The 17403-nt window shown below is 47.1% G+C and overlaps 2 protein-coding genes across 2 annotated transcripts in view; one reads left to right on the plus strand and one right to left on the minus strand.

The window, feature by feature from the left end:
- The window catches only part of LOC306834047 (cryptochrome-1-like), a 20462-nt gene extending 8347 nt beyond the window's left edge, over positions 1–12115 (plus strand). The window contains exons 3-15 of the mRNA XM_079359792.1: positions 793–901; positions 989–1131; positions 1289–1473; positions 2070–2158; positions 2309–2449; positions 2860–3171; positions 3248–3399; positions 6164–6366; positions 6635–6751; positions 6889–7074; positions 7475–7555; positions 7743–7870; positions 8850–12115. Of these exons, the coding sequence (XP_079215918.1) occupies positions 793–901; positions 989–1131; positions 1289–1473; positions 2070–2158; positions 2309–2449; positions 2860–3171; positions 3248–3399; positions 6164–6366; positions 6635–6751; positions 6889–7074; positions 7475–7555; positions 7743–7870; positions 8850–8858 (1855 nt within the window). The 3' untranslated portion in view covers positions 8859–12115. The remainder of the gene's footprint in view (positions 1–792; positions 902–988; positions 1132–1288; positions 1474–2069; positions 2159–2308; positions 2450–2859; positions 3172–3247; positions 3400–6163; positions 6367–6634; positions 6752–6888; positions 7075–7474; positions 7556–7742; positions 7871–8849) is intronic.
- tmem81 (transmembrane protein 81) overlaps positions 1–17403 on the minus strand; it is a 90418-nt gene that overhangs the window by 22352 nt on the left and 50663 nt on the right. The window lies entirely within an intron of this gene.

A 17403-nucleotide genomic window follows, 5' to 3' on the forward strand; every position in this document is an offset into this window, starting at 1 on the left:
GATGGTGGTGGTCCTGTTCATGCAAATGCCCCCCAAAGATGAGAAAAGTCCATCCTCTCCGTCTTCTGCCTGCTCAAACAGGCCGTTTGGAGATGTTCCCTTCATGACATCACAAAGGGCAGTAGCCCCTCCCCCAGGTGGGTGACCCTCCCACAGCTAGGTGTTTGTTCTGCCCTCTGAGTCTGCCTTCTCACCGTAAACAATAGGACATGGAGCCAGAAAGCAGCGAGTACACCCGAGCCCTTCCAGAGAGGGGGCGTGGTCAGACACAGCTCATTTACATATTTAAAGCTACAGACACAGAAACAGCCTGTTCTGAGCAGGGCTGAAATAGAGGGCCGGCCGGAAACAGTCAACGTCCTTTTTTATGGAACGGTTTGATCAGCCTGCAGGTGAAGAGTATCGTAGGCGTTTTGTTCATAGGTGGACCCGCTGTGCCGGATCAACCGGCCCGCTGTCGTCATTTTCTTTTGTTTTCAAAGGTCATCCGGCCGTCTGTGGGAGTTCCATCCATATTCAATATGATAATTAAGACTGCTGAAGTGTCGTCAAGGATCGAATTCATTCAAACAGGGAAATCTAAACACCATCTGTCAATGGAGGGAGGATGTTTGTTTATTTATTCATGCAGGACAGGACAGGACAGGACAGGACACAAGCAGGACAGGACAGGACAGGACAGGGCAGGACAGGACAGGACAGTCTTCGGCTCAACGCTTTGTGACGATGTAGAACTGAAGTCTTCGGCTTGTGTTGGCTCGATGGACTGAATCTGTCTTCTGTCCTCTGCAGGTTTCTCCTCCAGTGTTTGGAGGACTTGGACGCCAGCCTTCGGAAGCTCAACTCTCGCCTCTTTGTCATCAGGGGCCAACCAGCCAACGTGTTCCCACGCCTCTTCAAGGTCAGCATCTGCAGGACAAGGACACTCGGGTGTGAAACCGGCAGAGCATCGAGGGTTAGTTTAAACTTTTTTGATTCTCTCCGTCAGGAGTGGAAGATCTCTCGGCTGACCTTCGAGTACGACTCGGAGCCTTTCGGGAAGGAGAGAGACGCTGCCATCAAGAAGCTCGCCATGGAGGCGGGAGTGGAGGTCAACGTGAAGATATCGCACACCCTCTACGACCTGGACAAGTGAGAGACACACACACACACACACACACACACACGTGTGGCTCGTGGTTAGTTCAGGGGTCTCAGGAGGTTCAGGGCATGATGTTTGGATTCTCTTTAATTGGATCATTCTTTGACTCCGCCCCCCCGTCTGTGTCTGCCCCTCCCCCTCCCTCAGGATCATCGAGCTGAATGGCGGGCAGCCTCCTCTCACCTACAAGCGTTTCCAGACCCTGATCAGTCGGCTGGATCCTCCCGAGATGCCCGTGGAGACGCTGTCCGACTCCCTGATGGGGCGCTGCGTCACTCCCGTCTCGGACGACCACGGGGACAAATACGGCGTCCCGTCCCTGGAGGAGCTGGGTGAGCAGACTCCACCAGCGAGTTTTAAACAATGCAACCACTCACACAAGTCTCAAACTACACGAGGATCCCCTTTCTTCCATTAATCTCGTTTGCTCTTTTAATCCTGCACGCCTCCCTCCGAAGCCTCACGATCGGATTACTCGGGTCACACGCCCGATTAGCGCCGCCGTCCAGATGTCGAGTTTCCATTCACAAAACGGTTCTGAGCTGCGGCCGTCTGCTGCCTACACCTGTGCAGCTATTCCAAACGGCACAAATCGGACGCTACAGGTGTTAAACTCCGGGAAACTCTAAAACCGTCCCGTGCACGTGTGGCGGCGGCGGCGGCGTCTTCAGCACGCGAGCTGTTTGTCCTTTAAATAGCATGTTAACCTTCTTACGCTCAATCCGTCAAGATGCTGGGTTTTCCATTCACGCTCACTCAGCTCTGCAGACATCTGCCGCTCACGCCCCCGCGCTTTAAAAACAGCGCCTCGTGTTAAAAAACAAGATGGAGGCTGTTGTATAATAATCAGATTTTATGACAGATTCATGCAAAGTGCAGAGAGAGATGATCGGGACTGATGTGGGGTTTTTTTTTTTTTTCTGACCAGGCTTTGACATCGAGGGTCTGCCTACAGCTGTGTGGCCCGGAGGAGAAACCGAAGCTCTGACGAGGATAGAGCGCCATCTGGAGAGAAAGGTGGGTACTGCAGCTGCCCCAAAAGTCCAAACGCAGAACTGTGCAAAAAGTCCTGATCACACTCGTGTTTATTACTCTTTAAAAAAAAAAAAAACTTTTGCATAAATGTGCGTTTAAAAAAATAAATAAATCCATTGTGTGTTTTTGCAGGCGTGGGTGGCCAATTTCGAACGCCCCAGGATGAACGCCAACTCGCTGCTGGCCAGCCCGACGGGCCTCAGCCCCTACCTGCGCTTCGGCTGCCTCTCCTGTCGCCTCTTCTACTTCAAGCTCACCGACCTGTACCGAAAGGTGAGAGGAGCCGTTCCTCTGGGAAGATTTAACAAAGTGTACAAAATAAAATGTTGTTCGGGATTGGAAAGTAAACATGTAGAATTATCTAGAAGACATCCAGGATTACAGATGATCGGATCAGGTCTGATATTTATGTAGTTTAAATATTACACATCGAACCGACGGCTCCGATTCCATGACGATAAAATAAATAAAAATCTCACACTTCAGATTTAAAAGATTTTAATTTGAAAAACCTGACGGCTCTTGCAGCTTCCTGTTTGCATGGGAAGGTAGCTTCAAACGTCACACCAACAACAACTTCATTAGTTCTGATGTGAAAATCGATATCCGAACGTCATCACGTGAAATCTTCTAAAAACCGTCGCCAGGCGTGTAACGACACTTCCTGTGTTTACGTCAATCAGGTGAAAAAGAACAGCTCCCCGCCTCTCTCGCTCTACGGGCAGCTGCTGTGGCGGGAGTTCTTCTACACCGCGGCGACAAACAACCCGCGCTTCGACAAGATGGAGGGCAACCCCATCTGCGTCCGCATCCCCTGGGACAAGAACCCCGAGGCGCTCGCCAAGTGGGCCGAGGCCAAGACGGGCTTTCCCTGGATCGACGCCATCATGACTCAGCTGAGGCAGGAGGGCTGGATCCATCACCTGGCCCGGCACGCCGTGGCCTGCTTCCTCACCCGGGGCGACCTGTGGATCAGCTGGGAGGAAGGCATGAAGGTAAAGGGGGGCGGGACTTGACAGGAAAGTCTCCTGAAGGGGGAGTCAGTCAGCTAACGTGGTCTTGGTGTCGCAGGTCTTCGAGGAGCTGCTCCTGGATGCGGACTGGAGCGTGAACGCCGGCAGCTGGATGTGGCTTTCCTGCAGTTCCTTCTTCCAGCAGTTTTTCCACTGCTACTGTCCCGTGGGCTTCGGCCGGCGCACCGACCCCAATGGGGACTTCATCAGGTGGGTACCTTTCCTCCCATCGCCCATTGGTGACAGCTGCTGACCCACCACCTGGATGGCACCCTTCCTCCCTCCGTCTCTCTGGAGAACATCCATAAGGGGGGGGGGGGGTTAGAGCAGGGTCGCCACTGGGGGCGGGGTCAACCACGTGGGCGGGGAAGGAACAGGGTTTTTATTTGTCACGAACCCGAGACCAGAGTGCTCAGAGACCCAGACAAGACCAAGAACTTTAGGGTTTGAGACTGAGACAAGACCAAGACCAAGGTAGGGCAAGACCAAGACATTTAAGGTTCGAGACCCAGACCGAGTGTGCGTCCTAGTCTTACACCCAGACAAGACCAAGACCTTTAGGGTTCGAGACTGAGACAAGACCAAGACCTCTTTGAGTCCTCCAACACGTCGCTGTCTTCAAATCTTAGTTCTGTCAGAAAATGAAAATACGAGACACACAGGTCATAGAGTATCTCACATGAGCCGGGTCGGGTTGGTCGGGTCAGGTCGGGTCGGGTCGGGGTCAGTCAGGTCGGGGTGGGGGGTGGGGGGAGACGGCGGGATGAAGGGGGACCACCAGATCTCTGGGTAAGTGAAACCAAAAGCACATCCATCCTCCCCTCTCTTTGTTCCTTTGTGTGGAAGCTTCAGCACTTTAGCTCGTTGGAATCAGGCGTGTTAATAATCTCCGTGTTCACACACATGGCGTGCACTTTTTTTTTTTTTTTTTTTGTCTTCTGTCTGTGAATGTCTCTCTGGTGACTCGTGCGCTTCTCTTTAGTTCACTTTTTTTTTGCCAGCTGGTGATTTAAACTCTTCAAGCGCAGATGAATTCTTGTCTCTCTCGGTGTTGCTCTGTTTGTGATTTTTGGCTCTTCTGTTTTTTGTTGTCGTTTTTTTTTAAGGGGGGGGGAGAGAGGGGGGGGGGGGGTCGGGGGGAGTTCAGCTCTCCCTCTCCTCGTTTATAGATTGCTGTTGATTGCTTTTAAGTCGATTGGCCATGCCCACGCCCCACCCTGCCCCCCCCGTCCCCCAACATCCAGGTGCAGCCTGGGATGGATCGGGGGAGGGGACGAGTTGTTGGTGTGCTCTTGACTTGTTTGTGAGACCCCCTGAGGGGGACGGGGGGGGGCCCAGCAGCACCCTCTGGGCAGGTCTGTGACTCGGTGGCGTCTCATTACATCAAAAGGGATTCTGACCTCTTCTCGGAGGGGAGTGCACATGCCTGAGTCTGCACTCAGTCGGGTAGAGGACTGCAAAGCATTCCCCAAATGGTGGTGAGGAGAGGCGTCGGACCGGCTGGAGCTCCGCCCCCTTCCCCATGGAGGGAGCCGGTCCAGAGTCCAGACCCTGGACTTTAGCCCCTCCTACGACCTTTTGTGAAATGTTCAGTGGTGCTCTGCTTCTGTGAATGCAGCCCTGCTGGTTCAGGTGGACCTGGAGCACGCACACACACACACACACACACACACACACACACACGCTGTCCCCTGAAGGGCCCGCTTGTGACCGGCAGGTCGTGAAGGGTTGTGGTCCCTGTTGGTGAAATGAGGGGGCCCCCTTAGTGGGGCCAGCCCAGAGCGTGGTGCTGTGGTTTGTGGGAGCGAGGGGGGGCGGGGCTCTGGGCCTGCTGAACACTTAAAAGACAACCACCACAGTCTGTGGGACAGAGGGAGAAGGCGTGGCCTCTTCTCTCAGTCCACCACTGTCTGATGAAAGGGGGGGGGGGGCGGGGCCTGAAGCTGCCAGGTATAATGGAAGACGTCTGTCGTTGACCTCGGAGAATCGATGGCAGAACTTCTTCCACTATACACCTGCTCCGGCACGGGGAGGGGACGGGGACGGGGAGGTCATTACACTCTGCTCTTTTAACTGCGTGTTACAGTAGACGTCTCCTAGCATCATCAAGCAAAGCGGCGGCGAACTCTCTCTAATGACGGAGGCGTTCTCCTTGAGAAGGCGGAGCGCCGTCTCGTCCTGCCCTCGCCCCTTCCTCTCTCTCTCTCTCTCTCTCTCTCTCTCTTTCTGGTGCACCTCAGACAGCTCCACTTGCTCTCCCCCCCCCTCTCTCTATCCCCCTCCCTCCCCCCCACAAATCCTCGGACTCGGTAAGGTGGGACCCAAGTTCAGTAGGTAGGTGGCTTCTCTTTGTCACACTGAGAAAATCAACGACAGGCCTTTAAAGACCTTCAGCTGGGTTGCGTGGTGGATCACACTCTCTGCCCCCCCTCCGCCCCCCCCTCTCTCTGTGTGTGTGTGTCGTGGTTTGGGACCACACCCACCTGGTTGTGATCTGTAGCCCTCGTTGTCCACTGGGATGCTAACTCACCTCAGTGCCAGATTCTGATTCTGAAGTCCACAGCGCCTCTCATGTACCGTAGCCGTACTGTGCAGTGTTGTCGTTTTGTTCGTAGCTTTCATTTTCGTAGCACCTACTTTTCCATATAACACCCATAAGCATGAAGTGCTGAAGACCAGCATGCTCTTATCAGTCCCAGTACATCCATAGTGTGTAAATACATAACACAATAACTCCCTTTTTAATGCCTTCATTCAGAACATGTGATGCACAAATACTTTTAAAACTCTGTTTTTTTAAATGTCACATTTTACACTTTGAAAACTTTGAATGTCAAAATATTTGACCCTTTTTTTTTTTTTTTTAAATGAAAACCTTTTTTAGCATCATCTCCCACAACCGATGATTAACTCTGCCGCCTTTCACGCCGTGCGGACGCAAGACAGCCAATCTAATGTCTCCCTGTGCTTTCAGACGATATTTACCTATCCTCCGAGGTTTCCCCGCTAAGTACATCTACGACCCGTGGAACGCCCCGGAGTCCGTGCAGGCCGCTGCCAAGTGCATCATCGGCGTCCACTACCCGAAGCCCATGGTGCATCACGCCGAGGCGAGCCGGCTCAACATTGAGAGGATGAAGCAGATTTACCAGCAACTCAGCCGATACAGAGGACTGGGTAAAGAAATAAGCTTTCCCTAAAATTATATTTTTATTTATTTATTTATTATTATTATTTTTTATTTTTTTTTATTAATTAATTCATGATTTTTTAATTTTATTTTATTTTATTAATTAATTTTAAAAAAATTATTTATTTATTTTTTATTAATTTTTTACATTTTAATTCCCAAAAATACAGCCAATGTAGACATTCAATTAACTGCAGTTCCTCAAGCGTCCACTAGAGGCATGTTAACAGTCTTTCTTTCTTTCGTCTCTTTCAGGCCTCCTGGCTTCTGTGCCTTCCACTAACGGGAACGGGAACGGAGGGATGATGGCGTACTCTCCTGGAGAGCAGCAGCCAGGGACCAACAACAACAACAACAGCAGCAGCTCACATTGTAAGCCCTCCTTTTTTATCCAATCAAATGTGTCCCACGTTTTTCGCCACATCATCATCGTCGTCTCACAAGGCGTCGTCTCTGGAAGAAGTTAAACGTGTAGTGAATCCGTGTTTGTCTGCGTGGTCTCTTCTCAGTGCCTGGAGCGTCGTTGGGGAGCTCCGTCGCTACAGCTAACGGCAACGGGAGCATCCTGCTCAACTTTGATAACGAAGAACAGAGCGGACCCGGCAGCGCTGCACAACAGCAACGACTACAACAACAACAACACCATCAACACCATCAACACCACCAACAGCAGCAGCAGCAGCAGCAGCAGCATGGTACGTCACCAGCTTCAATCAACCTGAAAAGTAGGACAGCTAGTTTTTTTTTTTTTTCCTTATTTAAAGGAAGAACTTTTTGATCCAGTAGATGGCGCCCTTGAGCCCCAGCGTTCCTACGTCATTCGATTCCTTCAGTATGGAAGTGATGTGATAACGTGAGCCGAAACCGGCCGCCTCCATCCTCCCTTTTTTTTTTTTTTTAAACTTAATTCAAGACGAGTAATTGCATTGCCCTCTAGTGGACAGAATGTGTAACAACCACAAGTTGACAGCAGTGTTTGCAATGCTGCGTCCTCTCGATAACAACAGAGACGGTTGTAACAAACACCAGGAGGAGATTTAAACGTTCACATGCTGCAGCTTTTTAACGCTTGTGTTGTTGTGTTGTGTGCTGCAGGATACCACTCAGTGCCAGACGCCAACCAGACCATCACCAACAGCCAACTCTACCACGAGTTTGCTGTGCCTCAACACCCGGGTAAGAATCAGAAACCTCCAAAGTAGAATTATTTTTAGCTGGAAATTTTTTGTGAAATAAAGAAAAACACCGAGCAGCGGATGACTCAGCATCACGCTCTTTAGTTTCACTTAAACCTGACATCATCATGGTCTTCCTCCCACAGCGGCGTGCACTGTGTCCTAACACGTTCTCTCCTCACACGCAGGCCTCCTCTTGCACACCAGAAGCGGCGTCGCGGGAAAGAGGGAGCGCGAGTCGGAACGCGACGGCTCGGGGGAGAAAGATCAGACCTCGTCGTGCTCCGTGCACAAGATGCAGCGGCAGAGTGCAGAGGTCAGATCGCCGCGCCGAATCACGCGTCATGCCTCTGCAGAGTCAAGAGGCATGACGTGATGTGCTGTAAGCACGTGACTCATTATGATGCACAAAATAACGTATGGGGAAGTGATGAGCTGTTACATGGCGTGACCGCTCTGTCATTGCTCCGTGCTCCCTCGTCCATCCATTCTCAGGACGTCATACCAAAATTTCCCAGTCACGTCAGCAGGAGATAATACGATGTGTGCGGTATTAAAAACATCAACAACACGTGTACACTCACAGTTCTGAACACTTTTGTTATTCTGAGTTTTATTCTGAAAAGATACCGTGTCTGACTTCCTGTCCCACTCTGTGGTGAACTGATGCATGCATGCTGCTCCCGCTGCACGTCGCCCTTTTACACTTTGAAATGTGACTTTTCGAGGTGAGCATGTTTGAATGTAAATCCTTATCTGTTAAATGACAGTGCAGACATAAAGCTGACTCATGGCGCAGCTTTAAACAGATCCAATCACACAGTACGCCGTGTTGTGTTACGCTGCAGACTCTCTGCTCCCACTATCAGGGCAACACCGTGGCAGAGGCGGCGAGCTGTGCAAATGTCAGCCTGCGCCCACGTGAAAATATACAAAGCAGCGTTCACCCGTAACATGCAAAACAGCGGACGGAGTAAACAGCATGAACTGTGGAAGGGACAAAGCAGGGAAGAAGAGGAGGCTCCTGTTTGGAAGCTTTCACGCCAAAACAAAAACTCCAGGAGAACGATGAGCTTCAAGGAGGTTTGTTTTGTTGTGCAGGCGAAAAAACGTCTTCCTCAACGGGAAGGTCGGGGGTTCGATTCCCAGCTCCTGCAGCCACGTGTCCCGTGTGTTGTTGAGCAAGACGCCGAACCTCCAAATCGCTCGAGAAGCTTTAGCATTTTTAGCGTGTTTCCTGTTTGTCCCCGTGCAAATCTCAAAATAAACAACCGATGTCTTCTCCTCTTCTGCAGACTACTTAGAGGGAGAGAGAGACCGCATCCAACCCACGCTGGAGTCACCAGCCGGCCAGTCGGGGACGAGAGAGAGAGAGAGAGAGGAAACCACCATCTGCACCTGTCGTCCAATCACACGCAGCTCCACACGGGACCGCCTCCCCTTCAGACGCAGAACTTTATTTAACTCCGTGCTCTGTTTTTAAAGGAATCCCCCCCGAGGTGCAAACAGAGAGGTGAAAATGTGCTTTTTCAATTTAATATTTTGTAGAGGGGGTTAAGCGTCGACCTCTGACCTCTGACCTCTTACAGTCGAACAACAAAAACAAAAAGCGCTCAAACTTGCAGCTCGGCACGATTTGTAAAATAAGTAAGTTTGATCTGTCGGTGTAAGTGTGACGTCGCCGCCACACACGTCGGACACTCCTTGCTCAAATGTTCTTTATGTTTAATACTGACATTTAAAAAAAAAGTGATATTTTTATGTTTAAGGGGAAAAAAAACTGTAAATAGACAAATTAGATTTTTAAATGAAAACATTTTTTTCCCGATGACATAAAAATCCAAAAATGACGTTTCTGTCACTTCTCTGCCTGGCTCGTCGATTCAGCGACATAATTTTATTTTTTTTTGTCTTCTCTCAGCTAACGTTAACACGAACGCAAGAACTCGTCTGTCACTGCCTGAACCGAGCGTTTGGATTGGCAGCTATAAAAACATTTTGACTTTTTTCAGTTTACACTTTCAATCTTTTCATTTAAAAAAAAAATAAAAAAACAACAACAACAACAGCGGTAGGAAAAATGTCCGCCTTTTAGGGACCGTGGCAAAGTCTCTTTTTTTTTTTTTCCTGCAGCCAGAGCTTCTTCTCGTGGCTCGAATCGAACAGAAACAAGAGACACAACTCCAAAAAGTAAAACACTGACAAAGACTGTAAGTAAAGTAAACTTGCGGATCTGAAAAAAAAAAAAAGCTTCGACTGGCGTTTTCACGTCGGCGCCAAACCAACCAGCGAGCTGCGATGTGTAAATATGAGCGAACTCTTTTCCTGCACGTCTTTTCTTCAAGGTGCAGATTTTAAAATCACGTTTACAGACTGTTTCTTCTGAGCTGCGTCTGTCACTGACTCTCAAAAACACTGCCTTTTTGTAAATGTGGCATTATGGGTAACGGAGTCCTCCTGCAGCTGCACTTGTAGTTCTGTTCCTAAGCGGAGGGGTCGACTTTTTTTAGCTTCAGGTGTTTCTACGTCAAACTCTCATCTGGTTTGTAAAAAGGTGCGCAGATGATCGTTCCGGTCTCGTGACACATTTTCACCTTTCTGTTACGTCCTCGTTCACCGTGCGTCCTCGTGTCTCCGAAGACTTCGAAGACTGAAAGAAAAAAGCAGAACACAGCTGTGGACAAGGTGCAGAGGAGAGTCTGTTTGGAGGGAAGTGGCGGTGAACAGAACGCAGGCGGGTGGCAGCGACCTCCTCTCTCAAAAGGTGTACAATTTTTTAATTTTTTTTTTTTTTTTAAGATTTCTTATAAAAACCAAAAAAAACAAACTTGTTGGGGGAAATAAAGAAGAAGACAGGTGACGGCATCTTTATCCAAATAAACAAACTTCTCCTTCTGTGATGAAAACTCAAACAAACATTCCTCAGCAGCCGAGCGGACCCTTTTTCCCCCCGACGGAGGATTTCTGCGACCGAACACGAACGTTTCACGACGCGTGTGTCGGCGAGGGCTGGGGACTTTTCTGTTTTCTTTTTTGTTTTTTTTTTGCAAACCCAGGAAATAAAAAGTGTGCAAAAAACATTGAATTTGAACGTGAGAAAGGATCGCAGGTGTTGCGACCAACCTGAGGAAGGGTGGCAGAATGCTCGCCGCACCGTTTCGTGTGCAGCGGCGTTAGAAACAATGAAGTCTGTGTCTTATTTTCAGGCTCCGCCCCCCTAAACTCTCTCTCTCCACCATCACCTGTTTCCTCCTGCTGAGAAGGATGCAGTCGGTGTTAAACCAGAGAATGTATGAATACCTTTGTAAATACACCCATGGCCATGTTTTTACCCCCCTACCGTACACACACACACACACACACACACACACACACACACACACACACACACACACACACACACACACACACACACACACACACACACACACACACACACACACACTGATCTGTCGTCCTGTCTCTACCTTTGTATTATGCTGGTCTTTTTTTATTCTTACTGTGTGTAGATGGACTCAAAGTAACAGCGGTCAGACACAGACGTTCAAACGTTCGCCCGCCCGCCCGCCGCGTTCACGCGTTCAGAGCCGACGAATCGAGAGCAGAGCAGCACAGCGAGGTCAGGTCCTCGTCTCGTCTCATAATTGTTTCCTGTGTGTGTGTTTGCGCTGACAAACACACACACAGTAAACAATTATGAATCATCGGCTATGTTCCAGCGCAAGTCTTAAACACACACACACACACACACACACACACACACACACACACACACACACACACACACACACACACACACGAAAGACTCTACGTTCACGGGAAACTCCTGAAACACAACGACACAGGTCAGGAAAACTCATTTACAAATGCATGGAAATGAATCGGAGAGGTTTACACACACACACACACACACACACACACACACACACACACAGAGCCTTGGTCACGGTCGGACAGGAGAGAACACTTTCAGCCTGCTGGAGGCCTCACTCTGCGTCTGTAAACGCGGATCGACCCTGAACAACGACGTCGCTGTACGTGTCGTTTTCACTCGTGTTTCCGGAAAAGGCTTCCTCGTTGAAAAGTCGAACGCTTCTTTTCTCGCCGTTTGTAAACGCCGTGAAACCCAAGAGCAGCCCGGCTTCTGATGTGACCTCTTAAAGACTCACGACACTAAATCCAACATGTAGGACTCCCAGCGTTGACACACACTCATCACGTGTTCAGATTCAGTACTTGATATTTGTCCATCGGATCATGGGGGGGGGGGAGGGGGGGTAATGTATTGTTTCTGTATTATAATTCTGTCATTGTTAGTTTTGGTAGCTTTTATCTGTATTGGAGGAGAGAGAGAGAGAGAGAAAAAAAAAAAAGTTGAACCAAGTTTTTGATTCCTCGCTTTCTTTGTGTCTGTTTTCGTTCTGTTCTCTCCTTCCTGGACACGGGAGGGGAGGACGGACGCCATCTGTCGTCTCGGTTCTGTTCAAGGTTCTGTTCTGTCCTCGTGTTGTGCTCGACTCAAGTTCATGACAGGAACATTAAAAAAAATGTTACAACTTGACTCCCGTCTTTGTTTTCGTCTTCTTCGTCCCGTGTGTGTGTGTGTGTGTGTGTGTGTGTGTGTGTGTGTGTGTGTGTGTACCCATGGTGCTGGTTAGCTTTGAGCTAAGCTAACTAAGTGCTAGCTGCTTTTATTTTTCATTGACTAAGTGCATCAGTTTGAGCTTTACTCGGAGCAGAGGGAAGGAGCTTTTTACGTGTACTCATGTAAATGACTTGCAGCAAAGCATGAACGTGCAATGCTTACTTGTACTGTCAAAGATTTTACAGGTACATTTATTTGATCACACTAGCTTTGCAGTCTTGGCAGGAATCCGTCCCTCACCTGAAGCAGGGCTGCCAAGTTTCAGAAAATGACAAGAGTGAGACTTTGGCCCTTTTTTTTTTAAACATGGATTTATACCTTAAGACTGATGTCCTCACCTCCATGCCAGCAGCTCTCCCTGCACTGTGGCCTCTTCATTAACCAGAGAAGAAATTAGAAATGAAAATTGTAAAAAAAAAACAAAAAAAAAAAACAGGGGTAATAGTCAAGGCCCTTGGGTACCAGGATCCATTGAAAGATCTTTGTCACCTCTTTCAGATTTTTCAAAATAAAACGCTGAATGTGACCAACATTTCACGTCTTGTTGAAAATTTAGCAGAATTCACCTTTAATTTTCTCAAAAAAAATATACAGTAAAATCTGCTGTAGACTAGAAGGCTAATAGTCCGGTCTATCAGACACAGGTGTCAAACTCCAGTCCTGGAGGGCCGGCTTCCTCAGACTGTTAGACGTCTCCCTGCTCTAACACACCTGCTTTAAACCAACGTGTTGTCATCAAGCTCTGCAGAAGCCTCTCATTGGATTCAGCTGCGTCCGAGCAGGGAGACGTCTTAACAGTCTGAGGACGTCGGCCCTCCAGGACTGGAGTTTGACGCCCCTGAGTACAATGATCCATTGAAAGATCTGTGTCACCTTTCACAGATTTTATATTAAAACATTTCAACATGACCAAAATATCATATCACTCCTTGAAATTTTGAAATGAATTAAACTTGAAATATCTCTAAAACTGTTTAGAAAAATACATATCTCTGTCAAGAGCCATAATTATTGTTGTAATTCACTTTTTATTTTATTGTCACGTCATATTTCGAAAGTACGCGGCCGTTCTCCTGCTTTTTGGGCTCTCCAAGCACCCATACCGTAAGTCCCTGAATAGACTGGTGTAGTAATGACGTATTTTTGGAGGCCAACCCGAAAAAATGGCGCCAGTGGTTCCTACGAAAATTCGCCTATGGGATTTTTGCATTGGATTTTGGATCATTGCAGAAAATAATCTCTGTGTCAAACACACGTTTCTGACGCGTTGTTGTTTTGTTCAGCGGGATAATCTTTACAGATAAACATCATTTATATGAAGTTTGAAGAGTTAATGCAGCCGAGAGAAGTTAAAAGCTAACGTTATGCTACAAGCTAACTACACCGCGGTCGATGTATAATGACGTCACGACCGTTACGCTTCTTCGATCTAATCAGTGGATTTGACAAGCTAACTAAACGTTAGCTTAATAAGTTGTTTATTAACCTAATATTTGCAAGAACACTGAAAAACATGACTAGAGGCTGTAAGGAGGATTAGGGAGAGAGTTCCCGGCGTGATGACGTTTAATGTCTCCATGACAACCACTGTAGTTTCAGTTAGCTACTCGTTAGCAACCGCCGTTTAAAGTTCGCGTAAAAACTTTAAAAGTCACAAGTGGGGGTCTTAGCTAACGTAGTTTATCTCGTCTAACAAAACATCAACATCTCTTCAGCTTGTGTTAACCACAGACCTTAATTCAGGCGTCTAAACACAAACACATTCAGAAAACCCACATTGACTTTTAGAGTTAGGAACCCACGGCGCTAACATGCTAACTCACTTCCTGGTTTTAGGACTCAAAACTACACCAGTCTATAGACGCGCATCGTATTTCGATCGGGCGGCTGGCTTGACCGACGTAGGAGACCTCCCTATCAAGTTTTAGTTCATCAGCCCTCATGGGGGCCCTCTACCGGTCTGTGGTCTATTAATTCTGCCAGTCTGTCAGAGATTTTAAAATCCTGCTGCTGGTTTAGAAAGCGCTTTAATGGTTTTAGTGCCAGAACACATGAGTGACTTCCTGATTAGGAACCATCCAGACCGCTCAGGTGGTCTCATCCAGGTCTGCTGTCTGTCCTCCAGAGTCAGAACCAAACTTGGAGAAGCAGCGTTCAGCTTGTTAAAATATCACCTATTTGTTCTACTCAACATGTCATAAAAGAAATCTGATACCTCGATTTCTCCACGTGCTCATTGTCGAGAAGATAGGGATGACAGGAGGATGTTTCAGGTCTCAGGTTAACAGAGTTTATTAACCTGATGAATCAAGGATAGAAGTTACAGAGTCTCTGGGTTCAACACTACGTGTCCCTGACCGGTCAGTTCGCGAAGTCTGAGCCCCGACCATCTTTCCCTGAACCCTTTTATACACCAGACAGAGAATATCTAACCAAATTATGCATTTGAGAATGTGCGGTGTCCTTCCTCCGATTGGGCAGCTTTCCAAATGATGCGCCTCCTGATGTTTCTTCTCTCATTGGTGCATCAAAACTCCCGAATCCTTTGTCCTTCTGTAGAGGAAGACACTTCCTGCCTGTTTCTTATTACAGGAAGACGTTTAGTCTAGTCATCATTTCCTTTTAAGCAACAAACCATTTGAGTGATTATCTATCAAGGCCCACTGAACCTATCAATGTGGATGAGTGATTAACTGTTCAGGGCCTTAAACTAAACCTGTTTGATTTGATGGTGAGTGATTCAGTTTAAAGTGTGCACTCACTTCTGCAAGCCCTCTTCACAGAATACCTTTAACCTCTGAACTAAAATCTCAAACAATTAGATTAAAACACTTCGAGTAAAACATGATATAATATAAACGTGAACAACAATCATTCATACAATGGATATCTAATCATTCCTTTGTATTTGGTGATCAAACCTTTATTCAATAATACAAGTATAGTATATTCTATTATAAGTAGAAAGAGGCCTATTATTCGATCAAGCTTCTATGCTCCGTATATCTGGAACAAACTTCCAGAAAGCTGCAGGTCAGCTGAATCTCTCAGCTCTTTAAAATCCAGGTTGAAGACTCGTCTGTTTACAGCTGCTTTTAAAATAAAGAGGTTCATCCGTCACTTTTAATTCTCTCTGAGAATTATTTTTACTTGAACATATTTGAAGTTTTAATAATTTCCGTGACTTATTTTAACGTCTCCTCTTATTCTTCTTTTTGATGTCTCGTGTGAAGAACTTTGAATCGCCTCGTTGTTGAACTGTGCGACATAAATAAACCTAGCCTTGCCTTTGTCCCGAGCTCGTCTCTGGTGAAGCTAAAATCTAAAGGGCACAGCACGAACATTAAAGCTACGATTGTAGGCGGGACATCCTGCAGTGAAAGTTCAGATCGAGCGCCTAACAACCCTGGATGCTTTTGTTGCTATGTGGACAAACAGCGATAAAGTGCGGTGGAACAGCTTTCCGAGCGTGGGTGTGTGGAGGGATTCCCTGCCGCCTACGCTGCCCAGTTTATGGATATAAACAGTCAGAGTAAACAACAACAGCGTGTGCTTTGCATTTTCTGTTGTTCCATGCTGACTCTGTTCCACCGTGACACTCTCTCTCCTCTGTTTACGGCCCTGTGTGCTTTGGATTAGACAAAAGAGAAAAACCACCCGAGGTGTTGCCCCAGGAATTCCTCCAAATAAGAAACATATCGTCACCTTGTCATTTTTTCACGTTTTTCAGGAAACCGAGTCAGATGTTGAATATGTGATATTTTTTAATTATTTTATTATCATCAAGGTAATGAAAACAGATCACTATTGACATACTGATCACAATGTTTGTCAATGATGGAACATGAGAAAAAGACTTTTTTGAACATGCGTCTGTGACTTAAACGGCCTCAGTCCCACTCCTGACATACGGCTTTATATTAAAGGTGTTTGTCACATGATCTGTTTAACTGAGAGAGGTGGCCAGCATCATAAGGAGTTGATTAAGGCAACACTTTTTTTTTTAAATTATTTATTTATTTTATTTTAACAAGGTGACGATATCAGAAAATCAAGGTTTTTTTTTTAATTTTTAAAAGGATATTATTTAACAACACACTAAAACATACAAAAAAAAGAGTACAACATTATGTGCCAACAAATTTAAATACAAACGTAAGGCAGGAAAAGAAAAGACACAAAAAAAAAGAAACAGACTCATATGCGTTCTAGGTATTGAAAGACCATCTAAAGGGCTGTAGTCCTGGTTCCAGACCAGACAAAGTCCGCACATAGATCAAAAGTGGGTCCCAGGTTTTGTGAAATCTATCAGCAGATCCGTTGAGGGTGCATCAGATTTTTTCCAGCTTGATATTCTGCATCACGTCGTTGATCCGTTTGGTTGTGTGACGGAGGGGTTGCATCCTTCCATCGGGGTTGTATGAAACGTCTGGCTAATAGCGAGGTAAATGCTAACTGGTTGGAGTTGGAAAAACACACCACAGGCGCCCCTCTGTAGAAGAGGGCACAACCGTGCAGTCACAAGACTTGACGAGATCGAAAAAAGAAAAAAAAAGATGACCAGAACCAGTGACATCATCTTAATGAAACAGCCACAGAAACTCAGAACGGCTGCCCACACATCGACCCCATTCACCTTTGGTATTTTAAAATAATGATGGACATCCTCGCGGTTAGTCAGACTTCACTTCACCACGCCTCGTCTCGTCTTGTCCGCTCTCGTCATATTTCACCTTCTTTTCGTGCAGTAGTATCTTGCAGCCAACTATTACGACTATGAAAGCGTGATTACGACACCTTCACAGTTCATAATTAAATCCTGTGATACAAAGGTACTTTCCCTCACGCAGGTTGAGTCATTTCTATTTATGAAACTCTCTTCAAATCTCTTCACCTCAGTCAGTTTGGAGTGCATGACTTTTTATTTTTATGTGTTTTGCAGGGAGGCAAAAGTCAATTCTTTTTCCTCTTCGTTGACTTTCATTGACAAACTTTTGGTGCCTCCAGGTAATCATGCATGCAAGGCTCAGCAGGGCATCGAGAGTGAGTGCTGTCTGATGTTGGGACCCCCCCCCCCCCCATAGGGAGGTTTTCTACTGTCATTGCAAAACTTGCACATTTTGAACCAGTGCTAAAGTTTGTGAGCCTCCCGCCCTTCAGGTCTGGGGTCCAGTGTAGTTGCCAGCCTTACCTGTTAACAAGCA

Source organism: Symphodus melops (genome assembly GCF_947650265.1).
Source record: "Symphodus melops genome assembly, chromosome: 13".
Classification (NCBI taxonomy): Eukaryota; Metazoa; Chordata; class Actinopteri; order Labriformes; family Labridae; genus Symphodus; species Symphodus melops.